Here is a 21,936-nt window from a genome sequence, read left to right as displayed (position 1 = left end):
AAACTTCATATAAAAGAAATTATGCAACGTGTTTCTTTTCTTTTCCTTTTTTTTTTGAGACAGAGTATCACTCTGCTGCCCTGGGTAGAGTGCCTTGGCATCATGATAGCTCATGGCAACCTCAACCTCTGGGACTGGAGTGATCCTTTTGCCCCAGTCTTCCGGGTAGCTGCGCCTACAGGCGTGTGCCACTATTCCCTGCTGATTTTTTTTTTTTTAGAGACAGAGTCTCACTTTATCGCCCTCTGTAGAGTCCTATGGTGTCACAGCTGACAGCAACCTCCAACTCCTGGGCTTAGGTGATTCTCTTGCCTCAGCCTCCTGAGTAGCTGGGACTACGGGTTTCACCACAACGCCCAGCTATTTTTTGTTGCGGTTTGGCCGGGGCCGGGTTCCAACCTGTCGCCCTCCATATATGGCACCCTACCCACTGAGCAACAGGCACCGCCCAGCCCTGCTAGTTTCTCTATTTTTGGTTGAGAGGAGGTAGCGCTCCTGCTCTTAAACTCCTGATCTCAAGCAATCCACTTGCCTGGGCCTCCCAGAGTCCTAGGATTACGGTTGTGAGGCACGGCTTCTGGCCTCATTTTTAAAAAGTAGCTATTTAGCCTGACACTGCATCAAGTAAGAGTGGGGTCTAAATTTTCCATTTTCCCTCAGTAGGTAGCAGTGTGAGTCGAAAGGTGCGGAGTTTGAATCATAGTCCCTCTATAACTTTGAGCAACTTATTTAACCTTGGTTTCCTCATCTATAAAACAGAATAATCCTTCTTAACTTTGGAAGGTGCTTGTTAGTATGAGTAACATACATAAAGTGCCTCATGCGGTATCTGACACATATTGGGTGCTTGATAAACCTTGGTTTAATGAACAACCTTCCGTGTATCCTTGGCTGTAATAGGCATTCATCAAATATATATTCAAATAATCTACTAGTTATATTCCTGCTCATAGTATGGATTTCTCTTGCTTTCTGTGAACTACCTTACATCTCCAGGACTACAATTTAGAAATAAAGGTTGTGTGGGCAGGGACTTCTGCAAAGATTTCTTGCCCTTTCCAGAATTAAACACTTTGACTTAGGCTTCCTTCCTTTGGATTTCAGCTGCCAGAGTCATATATTGAGGGAGGTAGGACGGGGATAAGAGGAAGATCATTTCTAAGAAAATGAGTCAGAGTGTTGATCTTTTTCGGTAAGGACCTTTCGCTTCAATGGAACAAAATTTACTGAACAAATGCAAGCTCGGTGCTTTTCATTCATTTTTTTATTAGCCCCTTCATTCACATATGGGGCAGATGCCATCTTGCCGCATTTCACTTTCCTGCTGTCCGTTCGGGACGAGGGGCGGGCCCTTTAAAGCCCTGGAAAGGGTAGGACAATGTGTTGGTTTCCGAGAGGAAGCCACGCCCCATCACGTGTCTGCGGTCTCAGAGGGGCGGGCCCGGCGACTCTTGGTTTCCGTCACTTCCGGTTTTCTGTCAGTCGCGAGCGAGCGAGCAGGAGGGTGCAGGACTGCAGAAGCAGAGCGTGAGTGCACGGGACTCCCGCCCCTATTCCTCTGGGCCACCCCCCGTTCGATTCCTACCCGCCCGGCCGGCCGTGAACCGCCTGCGGCCCTTCCCTCCTCTCGCCTGCAACGGCTGAAGGGAAATGGCGGCTCTGTCTGACCTCCCCCTTTCCAGCCTCGGCGTCCTGGGCCCCCTCCCCTCGACCCGGCGCCGGTTGCGCCTGGGGCCCTTAGGTGCCAGACGTCTACCCTGGGAATTGAACTGAGGCAGCCGGCGCTGCTGTCCTGGACGGCGGGTCGCGGGCCGGCCGGGGGGCGAGGAGCTGTGGGGAAGGGGTCGTGGCGCCCCCAGGACAATGCGGTGGCGACCAGTCCGGGCGGGGCGCGTGCGGGTCCTTCTTCTCCTCCCGGCCTCGCTCGGGCCTCCGCCCCTGCCCTGAACGCTAGGGGCCCACTGGGGAGGAGGAGGTCGGATACGATCGCATACGATCGGGAGGGGTGGCGGGGAGAGTGGCTGGTGTATCGGGGGAGGGAACGCTTCGAGGGAAGAAAATGGCGCTTGGTGCAAGTCCCGCCTCTTTCCAGAAGGACTTCTCCGCACTCCTCCGCCTCCCACGCCCCCTCCGACCAGCCTGTCCTCCCTCGCGCACGCTTTTGCCAGCTTCGGGGTTGTGCCAGTTTCCTAGGGCCGCGGGACCCCTTGGGGTGCTTATCACCCTCGTGCTGTACCAGAATCTTGTGTCCTTCAGCCCTAGTTTATCTTCACCTAGTTTTTTCCCTAACCCTCTCCCACGCAATTAGCAAACATCTAAGAGTCTTTTTTTTTTTTTTTTTAAGTTGCGTTTTGTGTATATTCTACAATACCGCTTTCGGTATCTGAAATACAAGTCTGTCCTCTCCCCCTTTTTCGAACACTAAAGGCTCGTTAAGTAAAGGTAAATTTTGTCCGAAGTTCAAAGAGGGTGACTTTAGTTACCACCTTGAATAGAGTTCTTATTTGGGTGAATTCAAGGTGGTTCTTTGAAATGATTTTAAGCCCCCAAACAGTTTTTAATGTCAGATTGTAGTGCTTGACTGTTGTAAAGCGAAAAATAGATTGTTTAATATCATTGCTTTTTAGACAGTTTTTTGGCAGTTGTATTAGCTGGTATAAAAAACTGAACTAAATTGATTGTGGGTGTAAGGTTGTAAATGGTGCAATAACATGGAGAACGTAAGAAACATAGTTGTGAACCGTCTATTACCATCTACATGTACTTCCTTTCAAGAAATTAACAGTTACAATCTGCATGTCTGGATCGGGTGTGGTTGGAGCCTTTTGCATTTAGGATTAGGATGGCCCAATTCTTTTACCTTGACCTCCTATTGTGGAACACAGTCAATGCCAGTATTTGCAAGTGTAGCCTAGAAAGCTAGATTATTTATGACTTTTTTTTTCCTGAGGAGAAATTAAAGCATTTTTTCCTTTTATTCGACAGATATATGCAGAGTATTGTCTTTGTTATTCCCTGTACAGCAAACAAAAATTAGAACTCAAGTCTTCTGAGATGGGGAGAGCAAAAGTTACTTTGATAGTGTGTATGCACATGCCTTTGGAATTCCTTGAAATGTGTAGTTTAGGCTAACTGGTAGTTGGCTGTCTGATTTGTGCTCAGGCATTCAATAAACATCCACTTGGAAGCAAGGCATTAGACTTTGGAACTCTCTGGGTGACCCGGGGAACTATAGTTACAGTATGAATTTGAGGAAAGATTTAGCATCTTTTCATAAACAGATTCTTCACATTTTAATTATATTTCAGTGTAGAAAATCAGTGTAAAATGTAATGAATTATTGTGAATTATGTGTAATTTTGTGAACTCTGAATTAGTACCTGTTCTTTAGTTGATATGGCCAAAAAGTAAAAATTAGCATATGCAAAACATGAAACAATGATTATAATGGCATAATTAATTAGGTATATATTTGCCTAGTACATATGTTTCCCCTCTTGTGTGAGTTTTATGGTTAGTTCCCATAGTGAATAATTTTACACTAGGTTTGATTTCATTAGTGAGAAGTCTAAAGCAGTAATGAATAGAATTCACATTTCTTCAGGTTTTTTTTTTTTTTTTTTTTTGTGGTTTTTGGCCGGGGCTGGGTTTGAACCCACCACCTCTGGCATATGGGACCGGCGCCCTACTCCTTGAGCCACAGGCGCCACCCTCTTCAGGTTTTTTTTTTTTTTTGTGGTTTTTGGCCGGGGCTGGGTTTGAACCCGCCACTTCCGGCATATGGGACCGGCGCCCTACTCCTTGAGCCACAGGCGCCGCCCTTTCTTCAGGTTTTAATAATAATTGTCAGCTGCCTCCTGCAATCTATCCTACTCACAGACATTTTACTCCCTGACTAAAAATGAAGTATAAAAAGAGACCTCATTGGCTTTGAGAAGGAGGTGTAGGAGTGTATGACATTTAGATCTTTCCCCTTACAGAGTTCAGAACATTATTGGCAATTTAGAAGAGCATATATTAAAATTTATGCTCAGTGTAATAATTCTAGTACCACAAAATGGTAGCATGAACCATGGAACGTGTCTTTGATTTTTTTGATTGGGGGAGAGTTACACTGAAGGAAGTAGAGTAACTTGTAAATTAACGTGATGTATTTTTCTTTCAGAATGCCGAAATCAAAGGAACTTGTTTCTTCAAGCTCTTCTGGCAGTGATTCAGACAGTGAAGTTGACAAAAAGGTGACTATTACTGCACCAGTAATTTTTGTGAAACTTAATTTAGCAATATTGCCCAGATCTCATTCTGGAAGATTAAAAAAAGGCATATTAGAACCTACACCAAAGTGTGAATCTAGATGGGTGTTTCTGAAAATGCAGATGGCCAGTAGATCACTTGACTAGACGTGCCTAGGATGCTTGCTGCACATTGACACAAATAGAACTTAATGCAGATGACTCTTTCACAGAGGACCTTTAGGAACCCTATTAGAGAACCACTGCCCTATGCTCCAGGGGAGTAGAATTCTAATTAGGCCAAAGCCACCATTTGCCATTATTTAGAAATGTGCCGAATCTGTAGGTATCATTTCTATTATAATAGTTGGGCCAGATTACCTTGAAACCACCTATTACATAACAGTAAAGGGGTACAAGGTGAAACTGGTAAGGGCCTATTAGTCTACGAAGGCACAGGTCTAGCTAAAAATAATAATTGGCCACTGACCCCTTGTTTGCTTCTCTATAATTGCTCCTCTGAAGCAGCTGGTAGTCATAAAGATTCTTAACTTTCTACATAGATAATACCACATTCTCGAAACCTTAAGGTAGTTTCTGAGATATTTTCTAGGCCCCACATCCCAACAGCCCATACCAAGAAACTGACTCAACCGGAATTGTGACCCCAACCCAGAACTGCCTCAACACGAGAAGATAATTTCTCCAAACCTCACCAGTTAGCAAACCCAATTGCTTAATCTTTTGGCCACCAAGCTATCTTTAAAAACCCCATCTCCTAAATGGTTAAGGAGGTGATTTTGAGAGATTGCTCCCACTTCTTGACTTAGTGCTCTGTGGAACTGAACTTTTCCATTGCAGCCCCGACTGGCTCTTCTCTGTGTAGTGAACAATAACAACCTGGATGGGTGGCAACAACCTGAAGTTTTTTTTTTTTTTTTTTTGAGTCTCACTATGTCGCCCTGGGTAGAGTGCTCTGGCGTCACAGCTCACAGTAATTTCCAACTCTTGGGCTTAAACAATTCTCTTGCTTCAGCTCCCAAGTAGCTGGGACTACAGGTGCCCCCACAATGCTTGGCTGTTTTTTTGTTGCAGTTGTCATTGTTGATTTTAGCTGGCCCTGGCTAGGGTCTAACCCGCCAGCCTCAGTGTATATGGCTGACCCCCTACCCACTGAGTTACGGGTGTCGCCCAACCTGAAGTTTTTAATGCAGTGTGTATTTTGACAGCCTTCTCAGCTATTGATGCTTATGTGCCTATAAGGATTTCTGGTACATTTTAAAGAGTGTTAATATGCCCTAGTTCTCCTTTTAGTCAAATGGTCACAAGCAAAGCTAACATGAAAAGGACCCATTTTGACAGAATGGGCTTTTTCTGCATTAAATGGTAGTTATACTGTAAGTGGTATATTTTGTTTAGTTAAGCATCTCAATGAAGCATAACCGAGCATTTGACTCTTGTGGTCACATCTTCCATGCAGAACTGTCCTCTACCTCATAGACATTTACATACATGAATAAGTTTTTTTTTGAGACAAAGCCTCAAGCTGTTGCCCTGGGTAGAGTGCTGTGGCATCACAGCTGACAGCAACCTCCAACTCCTGGGCTTAAGCGATTCTCCTGCCTCTGCCTCCTAGGTAGCTGGTACTACAGGCGCCTGCCACAACTCCTGGCTTTTTTTTTTTTTTTTTTGGTTGCAGCCATCATTGTTTGACGGGCCTGGGCTGGGTTCCAACCCGCCAGCTCAGGTCTGTGTGGCTGGTGCCTTTTCCACTTAAGCCACAGGCGCCGAGCCAGTACATGAATAAATATTTATATTCCAGAAATAAGCTGTATTTTTTCTAATTGTGTATCTCCTTTGTAAAAAAATACATAATTGGCTATCTTTAGTAGACCTGTAGTTTCCAGAAGTTTATTAAAAGCAGCAGAAACTCCCATCTTTTTTATTCTCCGCAAACTTAGTGTTAGCTAAAAGAAAAGGCAAAACTTATGGGATGAGCTTAGAGAAGTTGAAACCTGTAATTGTAAATATAAAATGTTCATACTTGGAAGGTTGAGATAAGGCTTCAGAGAGCATACATACTTGAGGAAGAAATTTCTTAATTTTTAAATTTGCACCTGGTACCGTGTTTGAATGTGTTCAAATGTGTATTGATGGCTTGGCGCCCATAGCACGGTGGTTATGGCGCCAGCCACATACACTGAGGCTGGCGGGTTCGAAACCGGCCTGGGACAGCTAAGCAACAGTGACAACTGCAACAAAAAATAGCCGGGTGTTTTTGTGGTGGGCACCTGTGGTTCTAGCTGCTTGGGAGGCTTAGGCAAGAGAATCACTTAAGCCCCAAAGTTTGAAGTTGCTGTGAGCTGTGATGCCACAAGTACTCTACCACTCTACTGAGGGCGACGTAGTGGGCCTCTGTCTCCAAAAAATGTGTATTGAGCTTTTTTTTTTTTTTTTGGAGACCGGGTCTCACTTTGTTGCCCTTGGTAGAATTCCCTGGCGTCAACAGCTGACAGCAACCTCCAGCTCCTGGGCTTAGGCGATTCTCCTGCCTCAGCCTCCTGGGACTACAGGCGCCTGCCATAATGCCCGGCTATTTTGTTGTTGCAGTTTGGCTGGGGCTGAGTTTGAACCCGCCACCCTTGTATATTGAGGCCTGCGCCCTACTCACTGAGCCACAGGCACTGCCCCGTATTGAGACTTTTGCATAGCAGACAATGTATTAGTCTACAGCAGTGGTTCTCAACCTTCCTAATGCTGCAGTGTATTTTTATTGTTAAAAAGGGGTCACAACCCACAGGTTGAGAACCCCTGGTCTACAGGGAATACCTGAAATCCTGATGTAAAGAATAATTGGTTTCTGTTTATTGAGTTGAGTTAATTTTTTACTTTTGTCTCACATAGTAATATTGATCCTATAGTTACATTAGAGGCATCCTTGTTTTCTATTTCATCTTTTACATGTATGTATAATTTTCCTAGCCTTGTCGAATTTAGTACCTTAAATATGTATTAAAATATTTATACTTTTCTACCAAGAAGGGACATCACTGCCATCTACTGTTTGGGTTAGGAATTCTAGATGTTTTTTGGGCTGATAGCTCATTTTGAGAATGAGACTATATAAAAAGCTTTCACAGTAAATGCCGCTATTAATATATAGTTGTGATTTTTGATTGTTTTAACACACAGCTGTCTTCAGTGATTTTTTTTTTTTTTTTTTTTTTTTTTTGATGAGGAAGGTCTTGAGTTGTTGACTTCTAGTGCCCCATACAAAATAACTCCCGTCAGCTTTGCATAATTTTAAATTCTTTCAGCCAATTTAAATCTCTTTTGGAATAGGCAGGATAGAAATAAATATTCATATGCTAGAAATGGAGTAAGTTGGATATATTCTTAATTAGTATGTCTTTTTAAAAAAATGGACTAGCTTTAGTAGACAAGTGATTTCCAAATTTATTTAGAAGCTGCAGGCCCCTTATCTTTTTTCTCCCAAAGAAAACTTATGTGGGATCTCAAAATGACAGTTCCTCTGGTTAATACTCTAATGCTTGAGGTGTCGTTTGAGATCCTGAGAACACAATTTGAAAACACTGTCAGGTTGAACTGGAGGTTAATGTCACACTTGTATTGTTATGTGAAACTTATGTGTATGTTTATGATTGTTTCTTAATAAGTGAATGTAGTGAGATCTTTTGAATCTGAGATGTGTTTTGTTCTTAAGTGTGCAGATTTTAACCATATTCTTGCTTTTTCTTTCAAGTTAAAGAGGAAAAAGCAAGTTGCTCCAGAAAAACCTGTGAAGAAGCAAAAGACTGGTGAAACTTCAAGAGCTCTGTCATCTTCCAAACAGAGCAGCAGCAGCAGAGATGATAACATGTTTCAGGTAAAATTGATTATTTCCTTAGATCCAGAGGAATAATTTGGCTTGATCTGAAGAATTATAAAAGTACCTTAGTCTGATAATGCATAATAATCTTTGATGTGTGTTATCCTCTTAAGGATATTTATTAAAATACAAGAACAAATTAGTAGAAGTAAAAGTAATTTATACAATGCTGGATTATTGCCGAAGTCTCTAGAAGTTTTGGTTCATTTAAAACAATATAAACTTACGTGTTACAGAAATTCAAAAGGGATTGAGAACTGTACATTTAAGGAGCAACTTGAGAAGTCAGAGTCAAATACTGGGCTTTGAAGTATAAGGGGAAGTGGCCATATGACTTGTCTAATATTGGCTTGATGAGAAGAACAAAAGGGGAGTAGGGTGAATAGGTAAAGTGAAGTAAGTTCATTAGAGGGACTTGAATGAATTCACCTGGAGAGGACTAGCATAGCTTTTCTTGGATTCCTCTTGTTTTATGGAGAGTTGATATTGGCATCACTGTACGGGAAGTATTTGTGAGGGAAGAGGTGTGGGAATAAAAGAATGTAGCTAAGATGGCTTAGGTAATTGTAGGCTTTAATATGAGGTGAGATAAGGGCTTCAATGGGTTTTCCCAAAGAAGAAATAGGATTATGAGATATTGATGAGGAAGAATGGATCAGAGGAGTTTAGCAATTAATGAAGATGTGGACCTGATTATAGATGTGATTAAGTAGAGTCTCTCTTATGGTGCCTGAGGGTCTGGTTGGAAAAAGTTCATGGGGGATCATCTGCGTGGCTGACTGAAGCCATCCACTAAGGTAAGTTTAATCCAGAGGAAGAAGAGAAAGTGGATGAGGACATGTCTTTGGTGATACTCAGATAGTGGATGAAAGGAAAAAAGAGTATGTAGGTCAAGAGACAAAGTGAAGGAAAATTAGAAGAGTACAGTAAAGGGAGCAAGAAAAGGATGAGTGTTTCCAGGAGGCATAAGTTTTAGTTGAAGCTAGAAGGTTGGACGGATTAAGGCTAAACACTTACTGGACAAGAAAGCGAGGCTGGCATCCATGTATTTTTGGCCTTTAAAGGTAGAGTGCCAAGAGTAAAGTGAGAGTGGGAAAATGGAATTCTTTTTTTTTTTTTTTTGTAGAGACAGAGTTTCACTTTATTGCCCTCGGTAGAGTGCCGTGGCCTCACACAGCTCACGCAACCTCCAACTCCTGGGCTTAGGCGATTCTCCTGCCTCAGCCTCCTGAGTAGCTGGGACCACAGGCGCCTGCCACAACGCCCGGCTATTTTTTTGTTGCAGTTTGGCCGGGGCTGGGTTTAAACCCGCCACCCTCGGCATATGGGGCCAGCGCCCTGCTCACTGAGCCACAGTGAGCAGGGCGGCCCTCTTTTTTTTTTTTTTTAAACTTACTTTTGCCTTATATAGAATATAGGCAAAGTGCAGACTATTTAGTTAGGGGTTTAAGTCCTCTGACTTCTCTGTAACTTAGAGAAAGGGGCAGACAAGGTTAATTTGGTAGGGAACATAAGTAAATGTTTGTAAGGAAAAATTATGGAAAAGCCCTGATTGTTTGGAGTAGATAATAGATTGAATGCTTATTTACTGTGTTGTGTATTTCATTCAGGCCTTGCCAAGTTGCAGGTTGCAGTGATAAACTGGGTAGATGTAGTCTGTGGCTTCATGGAATTTATGGGGACAATTATTACACAGATAATCATGTCTGTAATTAAAATTATTAAGATGAGGGCTGAGAAGTAAAAGGGCAGATTATTATGAGAAATCAAGTGGAGTCTCTTCCTGAGGAAGTGGCATTTAATAAACCCTAAGGAATTAAGGAGGAGGTAGAGACATGACGTGTTTGGGTGAGGAAAACACTTTTGAAATACAGGAAAGTGTGTTGTATTACTACCTTGAAGTGAGTAAGAGTTTGTATTGTGCAGGAATTATAAAAACTCTGTGGCGGGGGCAGTGCCTGTGGCTCAAAGGAGTAGGGTGCTGGCCCCATATGCCAGAGGTGGCGGGTTCAAACCCAGCCCTGGCCAAAAACAGCAAAAAATCCCCCCGAAAACAAACAAAAACAAACACCCTTTGTGTCTGGAGCTTGTCTGGCTAAGGGTATAGATAGGAGATAGACTAGGAGAGGAGAGTAGAAGGCCAGATCTTGCAGAGCTTTTCTTTTGGAAGACCGTGTTTAAGAGTTTGGGTTTTAGGGGGGCGCCATATACCGAGGGTGGCGGGTTCAAGCCCAGACTCAGCCAAATTGCAACAAAAAAATAGCTGGGTGTTCTGGCCGTGGACCCAGCTATTCTCTAAGCCCAGAAGTTGGAGGTTGCTGTGAGCTATGACGCCATAGCACTCTACCGAGGGCGATAAAGTGAGGCTCTGTCTCTTAAAAAAAAAAAAAAAAGTTTGGGTTTTATTCCGAGTGCGGTGGGAAACTATTTTAAGGGGCAGGATGAAATGGAGTCTCTTTTCCTTTCATAAGACTTTTCCTCCCATATAGAATTGAGGGCTGCTTTGGAATATTTTGACTTAATGTGTTTAAGTATTTGCTGGGCAACTGCTCTGTACTTTGATCGGTTTTGTTCACTGTATGTCTGTTTTTTACAGTGTAAATGTTAGAGCATCTATGTCCTTTCAATGGATTTTATCTTGTCTGTTCCATTCCCTATTTTATAGATAAACTAGGGCCCATATTTCAGAGATTCTGTTCTGTTAGTTTTGGGAAAACCAGATCTATTTTTAGGTAGTTTTCTCACCAAAAAAAAGGAGCTTTAATTCTTTTTTTTGTTTGTTTGTTTGTAGAGTCTCACTTTATTGCCCTTGGTAGAGTGCTGAACCATCACAGCTCACAGCAACCTCCAGCTCCTGGGCTTAGGCGATTCTCTTGCCTCAGCCTCCCCAGTAGCTGGGACCAGGCGCCCGCTACAATGCCCGGCTGTTTTTTGTTGCAGTTTGGCTTTAATTCTTAAATTCTCATTTGGAAAGGTTCTTAAGCCTCCTAAGGCTGGCTCTTCAAAGTCCACATTGGCTTTATTTTCTGCATAGGAAGATGAACAGTTTTGTTTTCAAAGTGGTTTTCACAGATGTATTAATGTAGACATTTTAAGAGATAATATGATATTTAATTTTGTTCACATTATAGCTTTTTCCTTTGAATAGTACTTTGGCCACAGAAAAATATTTTAGCGGCTGTACTGAATTTTAATTTGCTTAAGAGCACATTAGAGTATACCAATTAAATAATGTAAATGAGACTTTCATTTTTATTAGTAATAATGATTTGATAACTTTCTTAGAAAGATGAAAGATGGGGTTTTGGAAAGAAAAACAGTATCCTCATTGTGTTTTGTAAGTTTCTTTTTTTTTTTAAGTTTGTTTTTCATTTACTAAGAAAGTGCTTTGAAGTCTGCTCCATACAGTGGACTATTTTTATAGTTTTGACTGAGCTGGGCTTGAACCCCTGGTATATGGGGCCGGCGCCCTACTCCTTGAGCCATAGGCGCCACCCAACAGTGGACTATTTTTAAACATTGCTAGATCATCAGGCATTTGAATCTTTTAGGACCCATGATAGAGCTGTATTTTACCAAAAACAAATAGGCCTAAAATCCAAATTAAAATTGGCTGTTGGCTAGTAGTTGTAAGACAGGATTAAAGTTCTGGTAAGGTGATGTACATCAGACATACCAAAGGAACATCACTGCACTAGTCTTTTATACTCTGGAATTACCTGGGAAAAAGTCTGACTCAACAGGAAATACTATATGTTTGTGTTCTGGTTCTTTCAGCTATTAAGAACTTGGCTCTATGGGGAAATACCTACCTAAAATGACATTTGTGATATTAAACATAGACTGGAGAACTATCTTGTAATCACATTGTTATTTATGTCTTAAAAGATCAGAATGGTTGAGATGTAGGGAAGTTTGATCCATATTTTCATTTAGTTAGGCACAAATGGTCGATAATACTGCTTTAGTTGATTTGATGATTTAAGGATAAACCTGATACTTTAAAATTACCCTTTAATTTAAAATGATTATTGTTAATGCAGGTGTTTTTAATGAGCTCCATGAATGGACTTTAGGGGCCTATGAAATTATATACTTTTTAATTTACGTTTTTTTGATTTGAAGGGGTTATTTATAACCTTTACTAGACCTTCAAAAATGATAAGGAATGAAAATTTAAGAATCACATTTCTGTATGATGTACATGCTTGTAAAATACAGAAAGCATGTACAAATGCTTGTAAAATATGCATGTAAAATATATTTTCTGTAATCTGGTTATGTTTTTTCTCTAGGAAATGTTACTGTAATGATCTTTATTTTTTTCTCCCTTTAATTATTTTATTCTTACACTACTCATCACCCTCATCACTTTTCATATTTAATTTTTTTTTCTTTTATTATTGTTGGAGATTCATCGAGGGTACAAAGAACCAGTTTACATTGATTGCATTTTTGGATAAAGATCCTCTTATAATTGTGTCCTGCCCTCAAAAGGTGTACCACACAACATGACCCCCTTCATATTTAATTTTTGGTGAGAATTTGTCAGTTTTATCCTTTTCTCCTCAAAGGAGAGGTGACTGTTGGGCAAGTTCATTTCTTTTTTTTTTTAAGTAAACTTCATCGAGGTACAATTTATGTAAAATAAAATGCACACATTTAAAAGCCTAATTTGCCGGACTGTGACAGTATATACATACCCTTGTGGCCAGACCATTTTCATGCCCTCAGAATGTTCTCTTTTGCGTTTACAGTCATATCTCTGGCCACATAAACCATTGGTCTTTTTATCAGTGTAGATTTATATTGCCTGTTCTAGAACTTCATATAATTGGAAACATTGCAGTTTTTGTGTTTGGGTTCTTTTGCACAGCATGTCTTGAGATTAATCCTACTGCATGTATAAATAGCTTGTTTTATTGCTGAGTAGTAGTTTCTTGTATGATTGTACTACAGTTTGTTTACCCATTCGCCTTGGATGGATGCTTGGATTGTTTTGAGTCTTGGCTATTAGGAATAAAGCTTCTGTGAATATTTTTCTTGTACAAGTCTTTTTGCAGACTTTTTTCTCTTTTGGATAAATACTAGATAGATTTGCTTAGATCAATAGTATATGTTTAACTGGGTAAGAAAAATCATCAAATTGTTTTCTGAAGTAGCTGTACCATTTTATGTGTCTATCAGCAATGTCTGAGAATCTAGTTTTCCACATCCTCACTAGGTAAATGTTAGTCTTGTTAAATTTATCCATTTCAGTTAATGGGTATGTAGTAGTAGCTTATTGTGGTTTTACTTTGCATTTTTTTAATGTCTTGATGCAATAGACATCTTTATTGTGTTTACTGGCTGTTTTTCTCATCTTTTGGCCATTTAAAAAAAATAGGATGTTTGTCCCATATGCCGGAGGTGGCGGGTTCAAACCCAGCCCCGGCCAAAAAAAAAAAAAAAATGTTTATGGGTGGTGCCTGTGGCTCAACGGGTAGGGCGCCGGTCCCATATGCCGGAGGTGGCGGGTTCAAGCCCAGCCCCGGCCAAAAAAAAAAAAAAAAAAAAATAGGATGTTTGATTTATTGAATTGGAGATAAATCCTTTGTAGAGATGCAGTGAATATTTTTTTCTTTTTTTTTAGTTAAGGGAAATTATTTTCTTTAAAGCATTTTAGTTTAAATACAAGCTGAGGTAAAAAGAGAAGAAAGAACATAAAATCTAAGAGACAGAATCAAACAGATAAACAGGAGGAGGGAGGGCTGGCCATTGGTCAGTGGCCTCCACGTCAGGTCATCTCCATTCTGGAGATATAGTTATCACAGATTCTGTTGGTTCGTTATTTTCTCTGTGCTGCACAGTCTTAAGTACCTGCTCCTTCCTCAGGCTTTCTTGGAAGGCCAAGTCCTCTGCAGCTGTAACTTGAATAAATATTTTCTTTAGGTCTGTGGTTTGCCTTTTTATTTTTTGAAGCTTCTTTTCCAAGAAGCTTGAGTTTTGATTAAGTCCATTTTATCAGTATTCCATTTTTTGGTTAATATTTTTGTTTCTTATCTGAGACATATTTTGTTTACCCCATGGTTAAAAACTTTGCTATTGTTTTTTCTTAGAAGGTATTTTATAATTTTAGTTTTCATGTTTGGGTCTGTGGTTCAGATGAAAGAATGAATTTCTTTATGTATGGTGTGAGATAGGGATGAGATCATTTCCCACGCCCCATACAGTTGTTTTAACATCATTTGTTGAAAATACTGTTCTTTTTTCCTTTGTTTTTGATTTCTTTTTTTTTTTGTAGAGACAGAGTCTCACTGTACCGCCTTCGGTAGAGTGCCGTGGCGTCACACGGCTCACAGCAACCTCAAATCTTGGGCTTACGCGATTCTCTTGCCTCAACCTCCCAAGCAGCTGGGACTACAGGCGCCTGCCATAACGCCCGGCTATTTTTTTGTTGCAATTTGGCCGGGCCTGGGTTTGAACCTGCCACCCTCGGCATATGGGGCCGGTGCCCTACTCACTGAGCTACAGGCGAGTTCTTTTTTCCTTTGAATGACCATGGATTTTTTTTTTTTTTTTTTTTTTTTGGAGTCAGAGTCTCACTATGTCACCCTAGGTAGGGTGCTGTGGCATCACAGCTCACAGCAGTCTCAAACTCTAGGGCTTAAGTGATTGTCTTGCCTCAGCCTCCCGAGTAGCTGTGACAACAGGCGCCCACCACAATGCCCTGCTGTTTTTGGTTGCAGTTGTCATTGTTGTTTAGCTGGCCCGGACTGGGTTCGAACCTGCCGGCCTTGGTGTATGTGGCTGGTGCCTTACTCACTGAGCTACGGGCGCCAAGCCGATAATGGATTTTTATAAAGAAAATCAGGGCATATATAAACTGCATTTATTTCTGGATTTCATTTTATTCCATTGACCTATATGTCTGTCTTTACTCTAGCACCATGTTGTCTTCACTGTATTTTTATTGTGAGTCTAGAATGTGCTGACAGACACTTTGGACTCCAGCCCCAGTGTCCCCCTCCCTCCCTCTTTCCCCCTGCTGGGGTTCTACCCTGGTTCGTTCTTTCTTCTGGAATTTGTAGTTTGTGTTAAGCAGCAGTATAAGGTTTGTGAAAAATAGTCTTCTATGAATAGTTTTAAATTCTCAGTGTGACTGAGTGGAGTTCATTAAAGATGTTATTTGCAAGGAAAGTCAAAAGGAAAAACTTTCTCATTTACTGTTGACTGGAACTCTGGATTCCTGTATTCAGAATGGTTACAGGAATTAGTAACGTGGCTATCTCCATCTGTGGTTTCCTATTGGTTGTAGTTTGTATTGCAGAATTCTGCTTCTGCTGATTTTATTGTGGTAAAAAAAATAAAAATATATTCACATGGTTGTGAAACAGATTTCCAGAAGTTTTTCATCTTGCAAAACTGAAACTCTATATCCATTAAACCACAACTCCCTCTTCCCCTTTTTCTCCTGCCCTGTGTAGACAGTATTTTATGATTTGTTTCTGTGAACTTGACTGCTTTAGTTATCTGATCTAAGTGGAATTATATTCTGTTTATCTCTCTGACTGGCTTTCACTTAGCATGTGCTCAAGATTCATCCATGCAGGATTTCTCTTTTTTTATTTTTATTTTTTTTGTAGAGACAGAGTCTCACTGTACCGCCCTCGGGTAGAGTGCCGTGGCGTCACACGGCTCACAGCAACCTCTTTACTCTTGGGCTTACGCGATTCTCTTGCCCCAGCCTCCCGAGCAGCTGGGACTACAGGCGCCCGCCACAACGCCCGGCTATTTTTTGGTTGCAGTTTGGCCGGGGCTGGGTTTGAACCCGCCACCCTCGGCATATGGGGCTGGCGCCCTACTCACTGAGCCACAGGCGCCGCCCAGGATTTCTCTTTTTTAAGGCTGAATAATAGTCCACTGTGTGGCTTTCACACACAATTTGTTTATCCATCTGTGGATGGACATCTGGGTGGTTTTATTGGTTATTGTGAATAATGCTGCTAGAAATATGGATGTGTCTTCAAATTTTTTGGCTACATGGTATTTTACTGTCTTTGCCCAAAGTTTTGATGGGAAAAGAAGGATGAGCATTATACATGGGTGGAAATAATTCTCTATCTTTTGTTTATGCTTATGTTCTTGAGATTGGAGAAGAGGGATGGAGGTAGCTGGGGACTTAACTTGCTCAGAGGTGTCCTCGGATCTCTTCCCTGTCCCTTCCACATTGCAGCTCATGGGAATGCTAAAAGTAATGTGGCTGGGCATCTGTAGCTGTGAAGAGGGCAACACCATCTTATAGGAGCCCAATTACCATCCTCTTCTACTTTTTTCTACCTCTCAAGTACCATTTTAATATCTTGTTCTTTCCTCGGACGGTATACACAGCTGAGAGAACTTTGCCCTGGAACACCTCCATCCTAACCTGGGGCTTGTTGGTGACCTTTGCTGCTCCCGGGCTCACATCCTCTCCTCACGAGAAGGGAACAGATTCAGAACTGTGGACAGCAGCCTCAGTGCTTCTCCTGGTATAATCCTGCATTGCTTTTGCTGGGCTGAGAACCCCAGGAGGGGGAAAGAGGGAGGGAAGGGGACTCTGGGGCTGGAGTCCTAGAGAGCTGGTATCTTTAGCTGATCCTGTGAGCAGAGCCAAGCCTTGAGTGAGACTGAGAACTGAACCCCTCACTAATGCTTCCTGTGTTCCCTATGCCCCTTGCACCCCAACACCTCGTGGTTCTGGCCTGGACTACGGGAATCCAGCCCTGTGGGGTTTAAGTTTGGGCTTTTTGCATGACCAGTGATTCAAAACTACATGATATTTTTACCTAAAGCTTTTCTGTGTTAGCATCTTCATTCTTAAGGCTGAAATAAATGAAATATTTTTTTTCTTGAAAGTTTGAGCCAAAAACGTGGGTGCATATTATACACGACAGTTTTGGTATACTCAGAAGTGGGATTGTTGGATCATATGGTAGTTCTGTTTTTAAATTTTTTGTGTTTTTAAATTTTTGTGGAACCTTCATACTGTTTTCCATAGCAGTTACACTATTTTACTAATGATGCTTATAAATGTAAAATGATTTGGAAAATGCTAAGTGTACTCTGTTTAATTCTTTTTAGAATTTTTTTTTTAAATGGTGATTTCCTTTGAGAATATGTACACTTGATTCTTGAACAAAGCAGGGATTAGGGGCACCACCAACCCCTGCATAGTCAAATCTGAGTATAAGTTTTGACGTCTCAAGAACTATTAATGGTCTATTGACTGTAAGTCTTACCAATAACATATACAGTCAATTAATGTGTATTTTTTTTTCTTTGTGAGATAGTCTCACTTTGTCACCCCTGGTAGAGTGCCATGGCGTCATAGCTCACAGCCACCTCAAACTCTTGGGCTCAAGGGATTCTCTTGCCACAGCCTCCCAAGTAGCTGGGATTACAGGCACCCACCACAGCGCCCAGCTATTTTTTTTTTTTTTTTGGCCTGGCAATAAATATTTTAATTTTTCTTGCTTCATTTTTATGATGACAAATAATTTTCAAGTTTATTTCTTTTGTTTGTTTGTTTAAATACAAAGCTAAACCACAAACAGTTACAATCAAGACATTTTTATCTTAAATTTACACATTCCTGTCGGATCCTCCTCCAATTTGCAGAGCGCTGACCAGGCTGGCTAGGGTGGCAGGGAAGACTTTCTTAGATAGCACTGTCATGAGGCCTGGGGTGGGGGATGAATTGAGGATGAGGACAGGTTCTCATACCTGTCTCCATTCACATTTATGTGGACCAGAGTGATCTAGAGACCCTAGGGCATGGCTCCTGAACCCTGGCACACTGGACTGAAGGGACAGTATATGACAAGAGGTCCTACTTAAGGAGGGAGGAGGAAGCTACCCACTCCTGCCATCACAGTTGAGGTGAAAACTTCAGCCTTATCCTTGATCCCTGGGGGCTGCTGGGCCTTGCCCCCTCCCCTGCACACCTGGGAACCTTTCTCTGAGGCAGGCAGAGGTGGCTGCGGCTGGGGTCCTCACATTCCAATTCATGACTGCATCTTCACAGGAGGGACACTGGGTGGTCTGACAAAACAGAAGACCTTGACAGCAGGTCTGGAACTTACATGCCCAGCTATTTTTAGAGAGGGAGTCTCACTCTTGTTCAGGTTGGTCTCAAACCTGTGAGCTCAGGCAATCTACTCACCTCAGCCTCCCAGAGGGCTAGGATTACAGGCGTGAGCCCCCGTGCTGGCCTAATTAATGTGTTATTTTGTATATTATATGTATTATATATTGTATTCCCACAATAAAGTAAGGTACCCTGTTTCCCTGAAAATAAGACATCCTCCGAAAATAAGACCTACTTACAGGAGAGATAAGACGTCCCCTGAAAATAAGACCTAGCGCATCTTTGGGAGCACACCTTAAAATAAGACAGTGTCTTATTTTCGGGGAAACAGGGTAGAGAAAAGAAAATATAAAGGAAATTGTAAAGAAAATAATACATTTATGGTACTGTACTGTATTTATCATTATGGTTTGTGTTTTTGTTTATAAGATGAATCATCTGTTGAAATGGCAGGAAATTACAGCTGCAGATCTCAATCTATGGTACATGTTCACAATTCAAATTTTTTGGTAATGTGACAACTTCTTGGGAGCACTTCCAGCATCTCCGGTGGCTCTTTGTATAAGTCTGATGATATTACTCAAGGATAAGTTACCATGATGTTATGGTATTGTACAAACATGATGAAAAATGTATGTAAGGACCTTGAGAGATCACTTTTTGCTACAGGATGCAATTTATTGGAGAGATGAACTGCTCATGTGGAGATGATTAACATCACATGGTATTTTAAGCAGATGCTTTCAACAGTTGAAGCATACTGCAATAACAAGAGGAGATACACTATAGTTTTTGCAGTTATGATTTAAGACTCCGTCTTTTGACTTAAGTTTCTCTTGACTGAATGGTGCTATGTATAGTCTGTACAAGAGTTTGAATAAGTTTTAATAAATTTTAACTTTTTGTAATTTTTTTTGTGTATTTGATGATAGTAAATGATAAAGTAGACGTCCACCTACATATATTTTGACATTCATAACGTAACTTGTTTAATATTTTTTGGTATTTCTGGAATTGTGAGGCTCATCTCCTAGTTTTTTCAAATTGCTGTTAATCTCCAGAAATTTTCTCAACATATATAATTTATTGAAAAAACGTCTACATATAAGTGGACCTGCACAGTTCAAACTTGTGGTGTTCAAGTCATCATCATCATTAAAAGCAGAGTGAGTGTGCAGCAAGTTGTGTGAATATGATCTGAACAGTCATTGGTGTTAGAACAATTATTTCTATGTTTTTATTTTTTGTTTCTTTGCAGATTGGGAAAATGAGGTACGTTAGTGTTCGGGACTTTAAAGGGAAAGTTCTTATTGATATTAGAGAATATTGGATGGATCCAGAAGGTGAAATGAAACCAGGAAGGAAAGGTGAGGTTTAATTTTTTGAATTTGGTTCTAATGTTGAGACTGAATTAAAACTTTTTTACTTGAAATTGAATTGTTGGCACAGAGGGTAAGGAATAGCTTTATTCAGTTGATTCTCTATTTTCTGTAATTGTTTTGGACATATTTTACTTTTTTAATGATCTATATTAAATACAGCTGTTAGGAATAAAAGTAACATCCCTAATACTACTTTGTCTACTAATTTATAATTAAGAAATAATTACAGTAGTTCTGAAGCAGGTTAGGCACTATCTGGGAAATTGCAAAATCAGGAATGGAAAAATACTAGTTTTCAGTATTTCTTTTTGATTTGAAGCTCCTAATGGCTATTCTTCAGAGTAGTATTCAAGTGGGTCTGTTTGTGCTTCATCCAGTCTCAAGCCAGTTAGCATTGTAGAAACATATTTAATTTATTCACTGAGTAGCTAGAGCGCATTTGTGAATTAATTTCAATTCAGTATTCAAATTCAATATTTGGATTGCTGCTCCAGATTGATCCTTACTTGTCTAAAGAAACATGCATCCTTATTTAGTTCTACTTTGCTTGCCTCTTTATTTGAAGTTTGAAAGGTACCACCTGTTTGTAGTTTTTTGGTTTGTTTTACTCACCCTGTATGTTTTTGTATGCTCATGTTTTTTTTAAGTCGCTTCTGGATTGATCATTTCACTTTATTCCTGAGTGGCTGACGCTAGATATTGTGTTCTGCAAACACTGAAACAATTTGATTAGCTTTTAAAGCCGCCTTTTGGTGGTGTCCCAATTTTTATTCTCCTTTTCAGTTCCATGGCCTTCCAGTAGTTTGCTGAGAAATATATTAACTCTTTTAATTTTAGTTTATTTTTCCGTTTATATATGTAAATAGAAGGCTGCAAGTATTGAAATACAGAAAAGATGAAAAATTTCTATTCATGCCTTTACATCTTAAATGAGAAAGACAAATGTCATCATTAAATTTTTTTAGGTGTTTACTTATGTGTGTGGGGTGATATGCTATTCTTTTATTAAGATTACCTAATTTCATTATTGATAACAACTCTTTGGGGTTAGGTACTATTTTACTGGTAAGGATATTGAGGCTTAGAGTGTAATGGAATTTCTTTTTAAGTTCATACAGTTAATGATAGGCTAGCATTTGAACCCTAATAGGTTGAATTCAGAATGCGCACTTACCTAGTGCATACATTCTAAGAAGTCCTGTATGAATCACATTTCAGGGATTTTTCCAAAGTGAAATGCATGTTTCTGGAAGAACTTATCACAGTCACCTTGAATTGTTGTGGAAGTTTTGGGCAAATGTTGGAACCAACTGGACGTAGTAATGGGGTGTTATATGCTAATTTTGGGCCAGATCACCTGCCTACTTGTTTGCAGGTGTTTATAAGATATGTATCTTCAAACCATGATTTGTTCTCATTGGTTATAAGTATTTTTTAGGGTACACTGTGGGAAGTAAGATTGAATTTAACATTTGCTTAGGAAATTGTGATAAATGTGGAACAAATGCAAGATATTTCTCTCTGAATATTGTAGCATTGTGCCATTGAAGATGGCAGTTTTGATAAAACAGTATTCAAGTTAGAAGCATGAAAATCCTCAGCCTTAAATAGATTTTCATCTTTGAATTCTTAAATTTTGTTTAGGTATTTCTTTAAATCCGGAGCAGTGGAGCCAGCTGAAGGAACAGATTTCTGACATTGATGATGCAGTAAGAAAACTGTAAAATCCGAGCCATACAAAACCTGTACTGTTCTAGTTGTTTTAATCTGTCTTTTTACATTGGCTTTGTTTTCTAAATGTGCTCCAAGCTATTGTATGTTTGGATTGCAGAACAGTTTGTAAGATGAATACTTTTTTTTATGTGCATTATTAAAAATGTTCTGAGTGAAACTAATTGTCAACTTTATTAAGGAGAATTGCTTTGTGCCCACAACCCATGTAAAATAATAAAATGTAAAAGTACAATCTCAACTGTTATGGCCTTTTTTGATCAGAAGAGTTAGTAATGTTTAAGGCCCAGAGTAACATTTTATAGACCTTTTAGTTTCACTTCAGCCTTTACAGTAAGAAGGATTTGTATTGCATTGAGTTTATCAACTTTTGGTATGTGAAATCCATACTTGATCTGTTCTGTTCCAGCAAATATTTATAGACTTGTTTGACTTTTCCATTCCAAGGATATTTCACTCTTTTTCTTCTTTACTTCATTTTCTTTTAATAAATTTTTATGTTCAGTTTTCATTTTACTCTTCACTGTTTTCCTTGAATATATTCTGATTTGCAAATTTAGTGAAACTGTCAAAGTGTTATGTCAATAAGGTACT

General features: G+C 40.1%; 1 protein-coding gene across 1 annotated transcript; it reads left to right on the top strand.

Moving 5' to 3' along the window:
* Window positions 1-1,420: 1,420 nt before the first annotated feature.
* Window positions 1,421-21,580, top strand: SUB1 (SUB1 regulator of transcription). Its single transcript, XM_053592571.1, has 5 exons — window positions 1,421-1,527; window positions 4,166-4,238; window positions 7,996-8,118; window positions 19,488-19,596; window positions 21,256-21,580. Exons 2-5 carry the CDS (start codon window positions 4,167-4,169, stop codon window positions 21,333-21,335), a joined length of 384 nt encoding a protein of 127 aa, XP_053448546.1. The 5' UTR covers window positions 1,421-1,527; window position 4,166; the 3' UTR covers window positions 21,336-21,580.
* Window positions 21,581-21,936: the final 356 nt, after the last annotated feature.

The sequence above is a fragment of the Nycticebus coucang genome, chromosome 1 (genome assembly GCF_027406575.1).
Source record: "Nycticebus coucang isolate mNycCou1 chromosome 1, mNycCou1.pri, whole genome shotgun sequence".
NCBI classification, from domain to species: Eukaryota; Metazoa; Chordata; class Mammalia; order Primates; family Lorisidae; genus Nycticebus; species Nycticebus coucang.
This window is presented reverse-complemented; position numbering and strand designations above follow the sequence as displayed.

What these genes read in the sequence shown, in the direction of transcription:
- SUB1 (XM_053592571.1), top strand. Translation starts at nt 4,167, where the DNA reads ATGCCGAAATCAAAGGAACTTGTTTCTTCAAGCTCTTCTGGCAGTGAT. An exon ending in ACAGTGAAGTTGACAAAAAG is followed by an intron (nt 4,239 to 7,995) that starts GTGACTATTACT and finishes TTTTCTTTCAAG; the next exon opens with TTAAAGAGGAAAAAGCAAGT. An exon ending in AATGAAACCAGGAAGGAAAG is followed by an intron (nt 19,597 to 21,255) that starts GTGAGGTTTAAT and finishes AATTTTGTTTAG; the next exon opens with GTATTTCTTTAAATCCGGAG.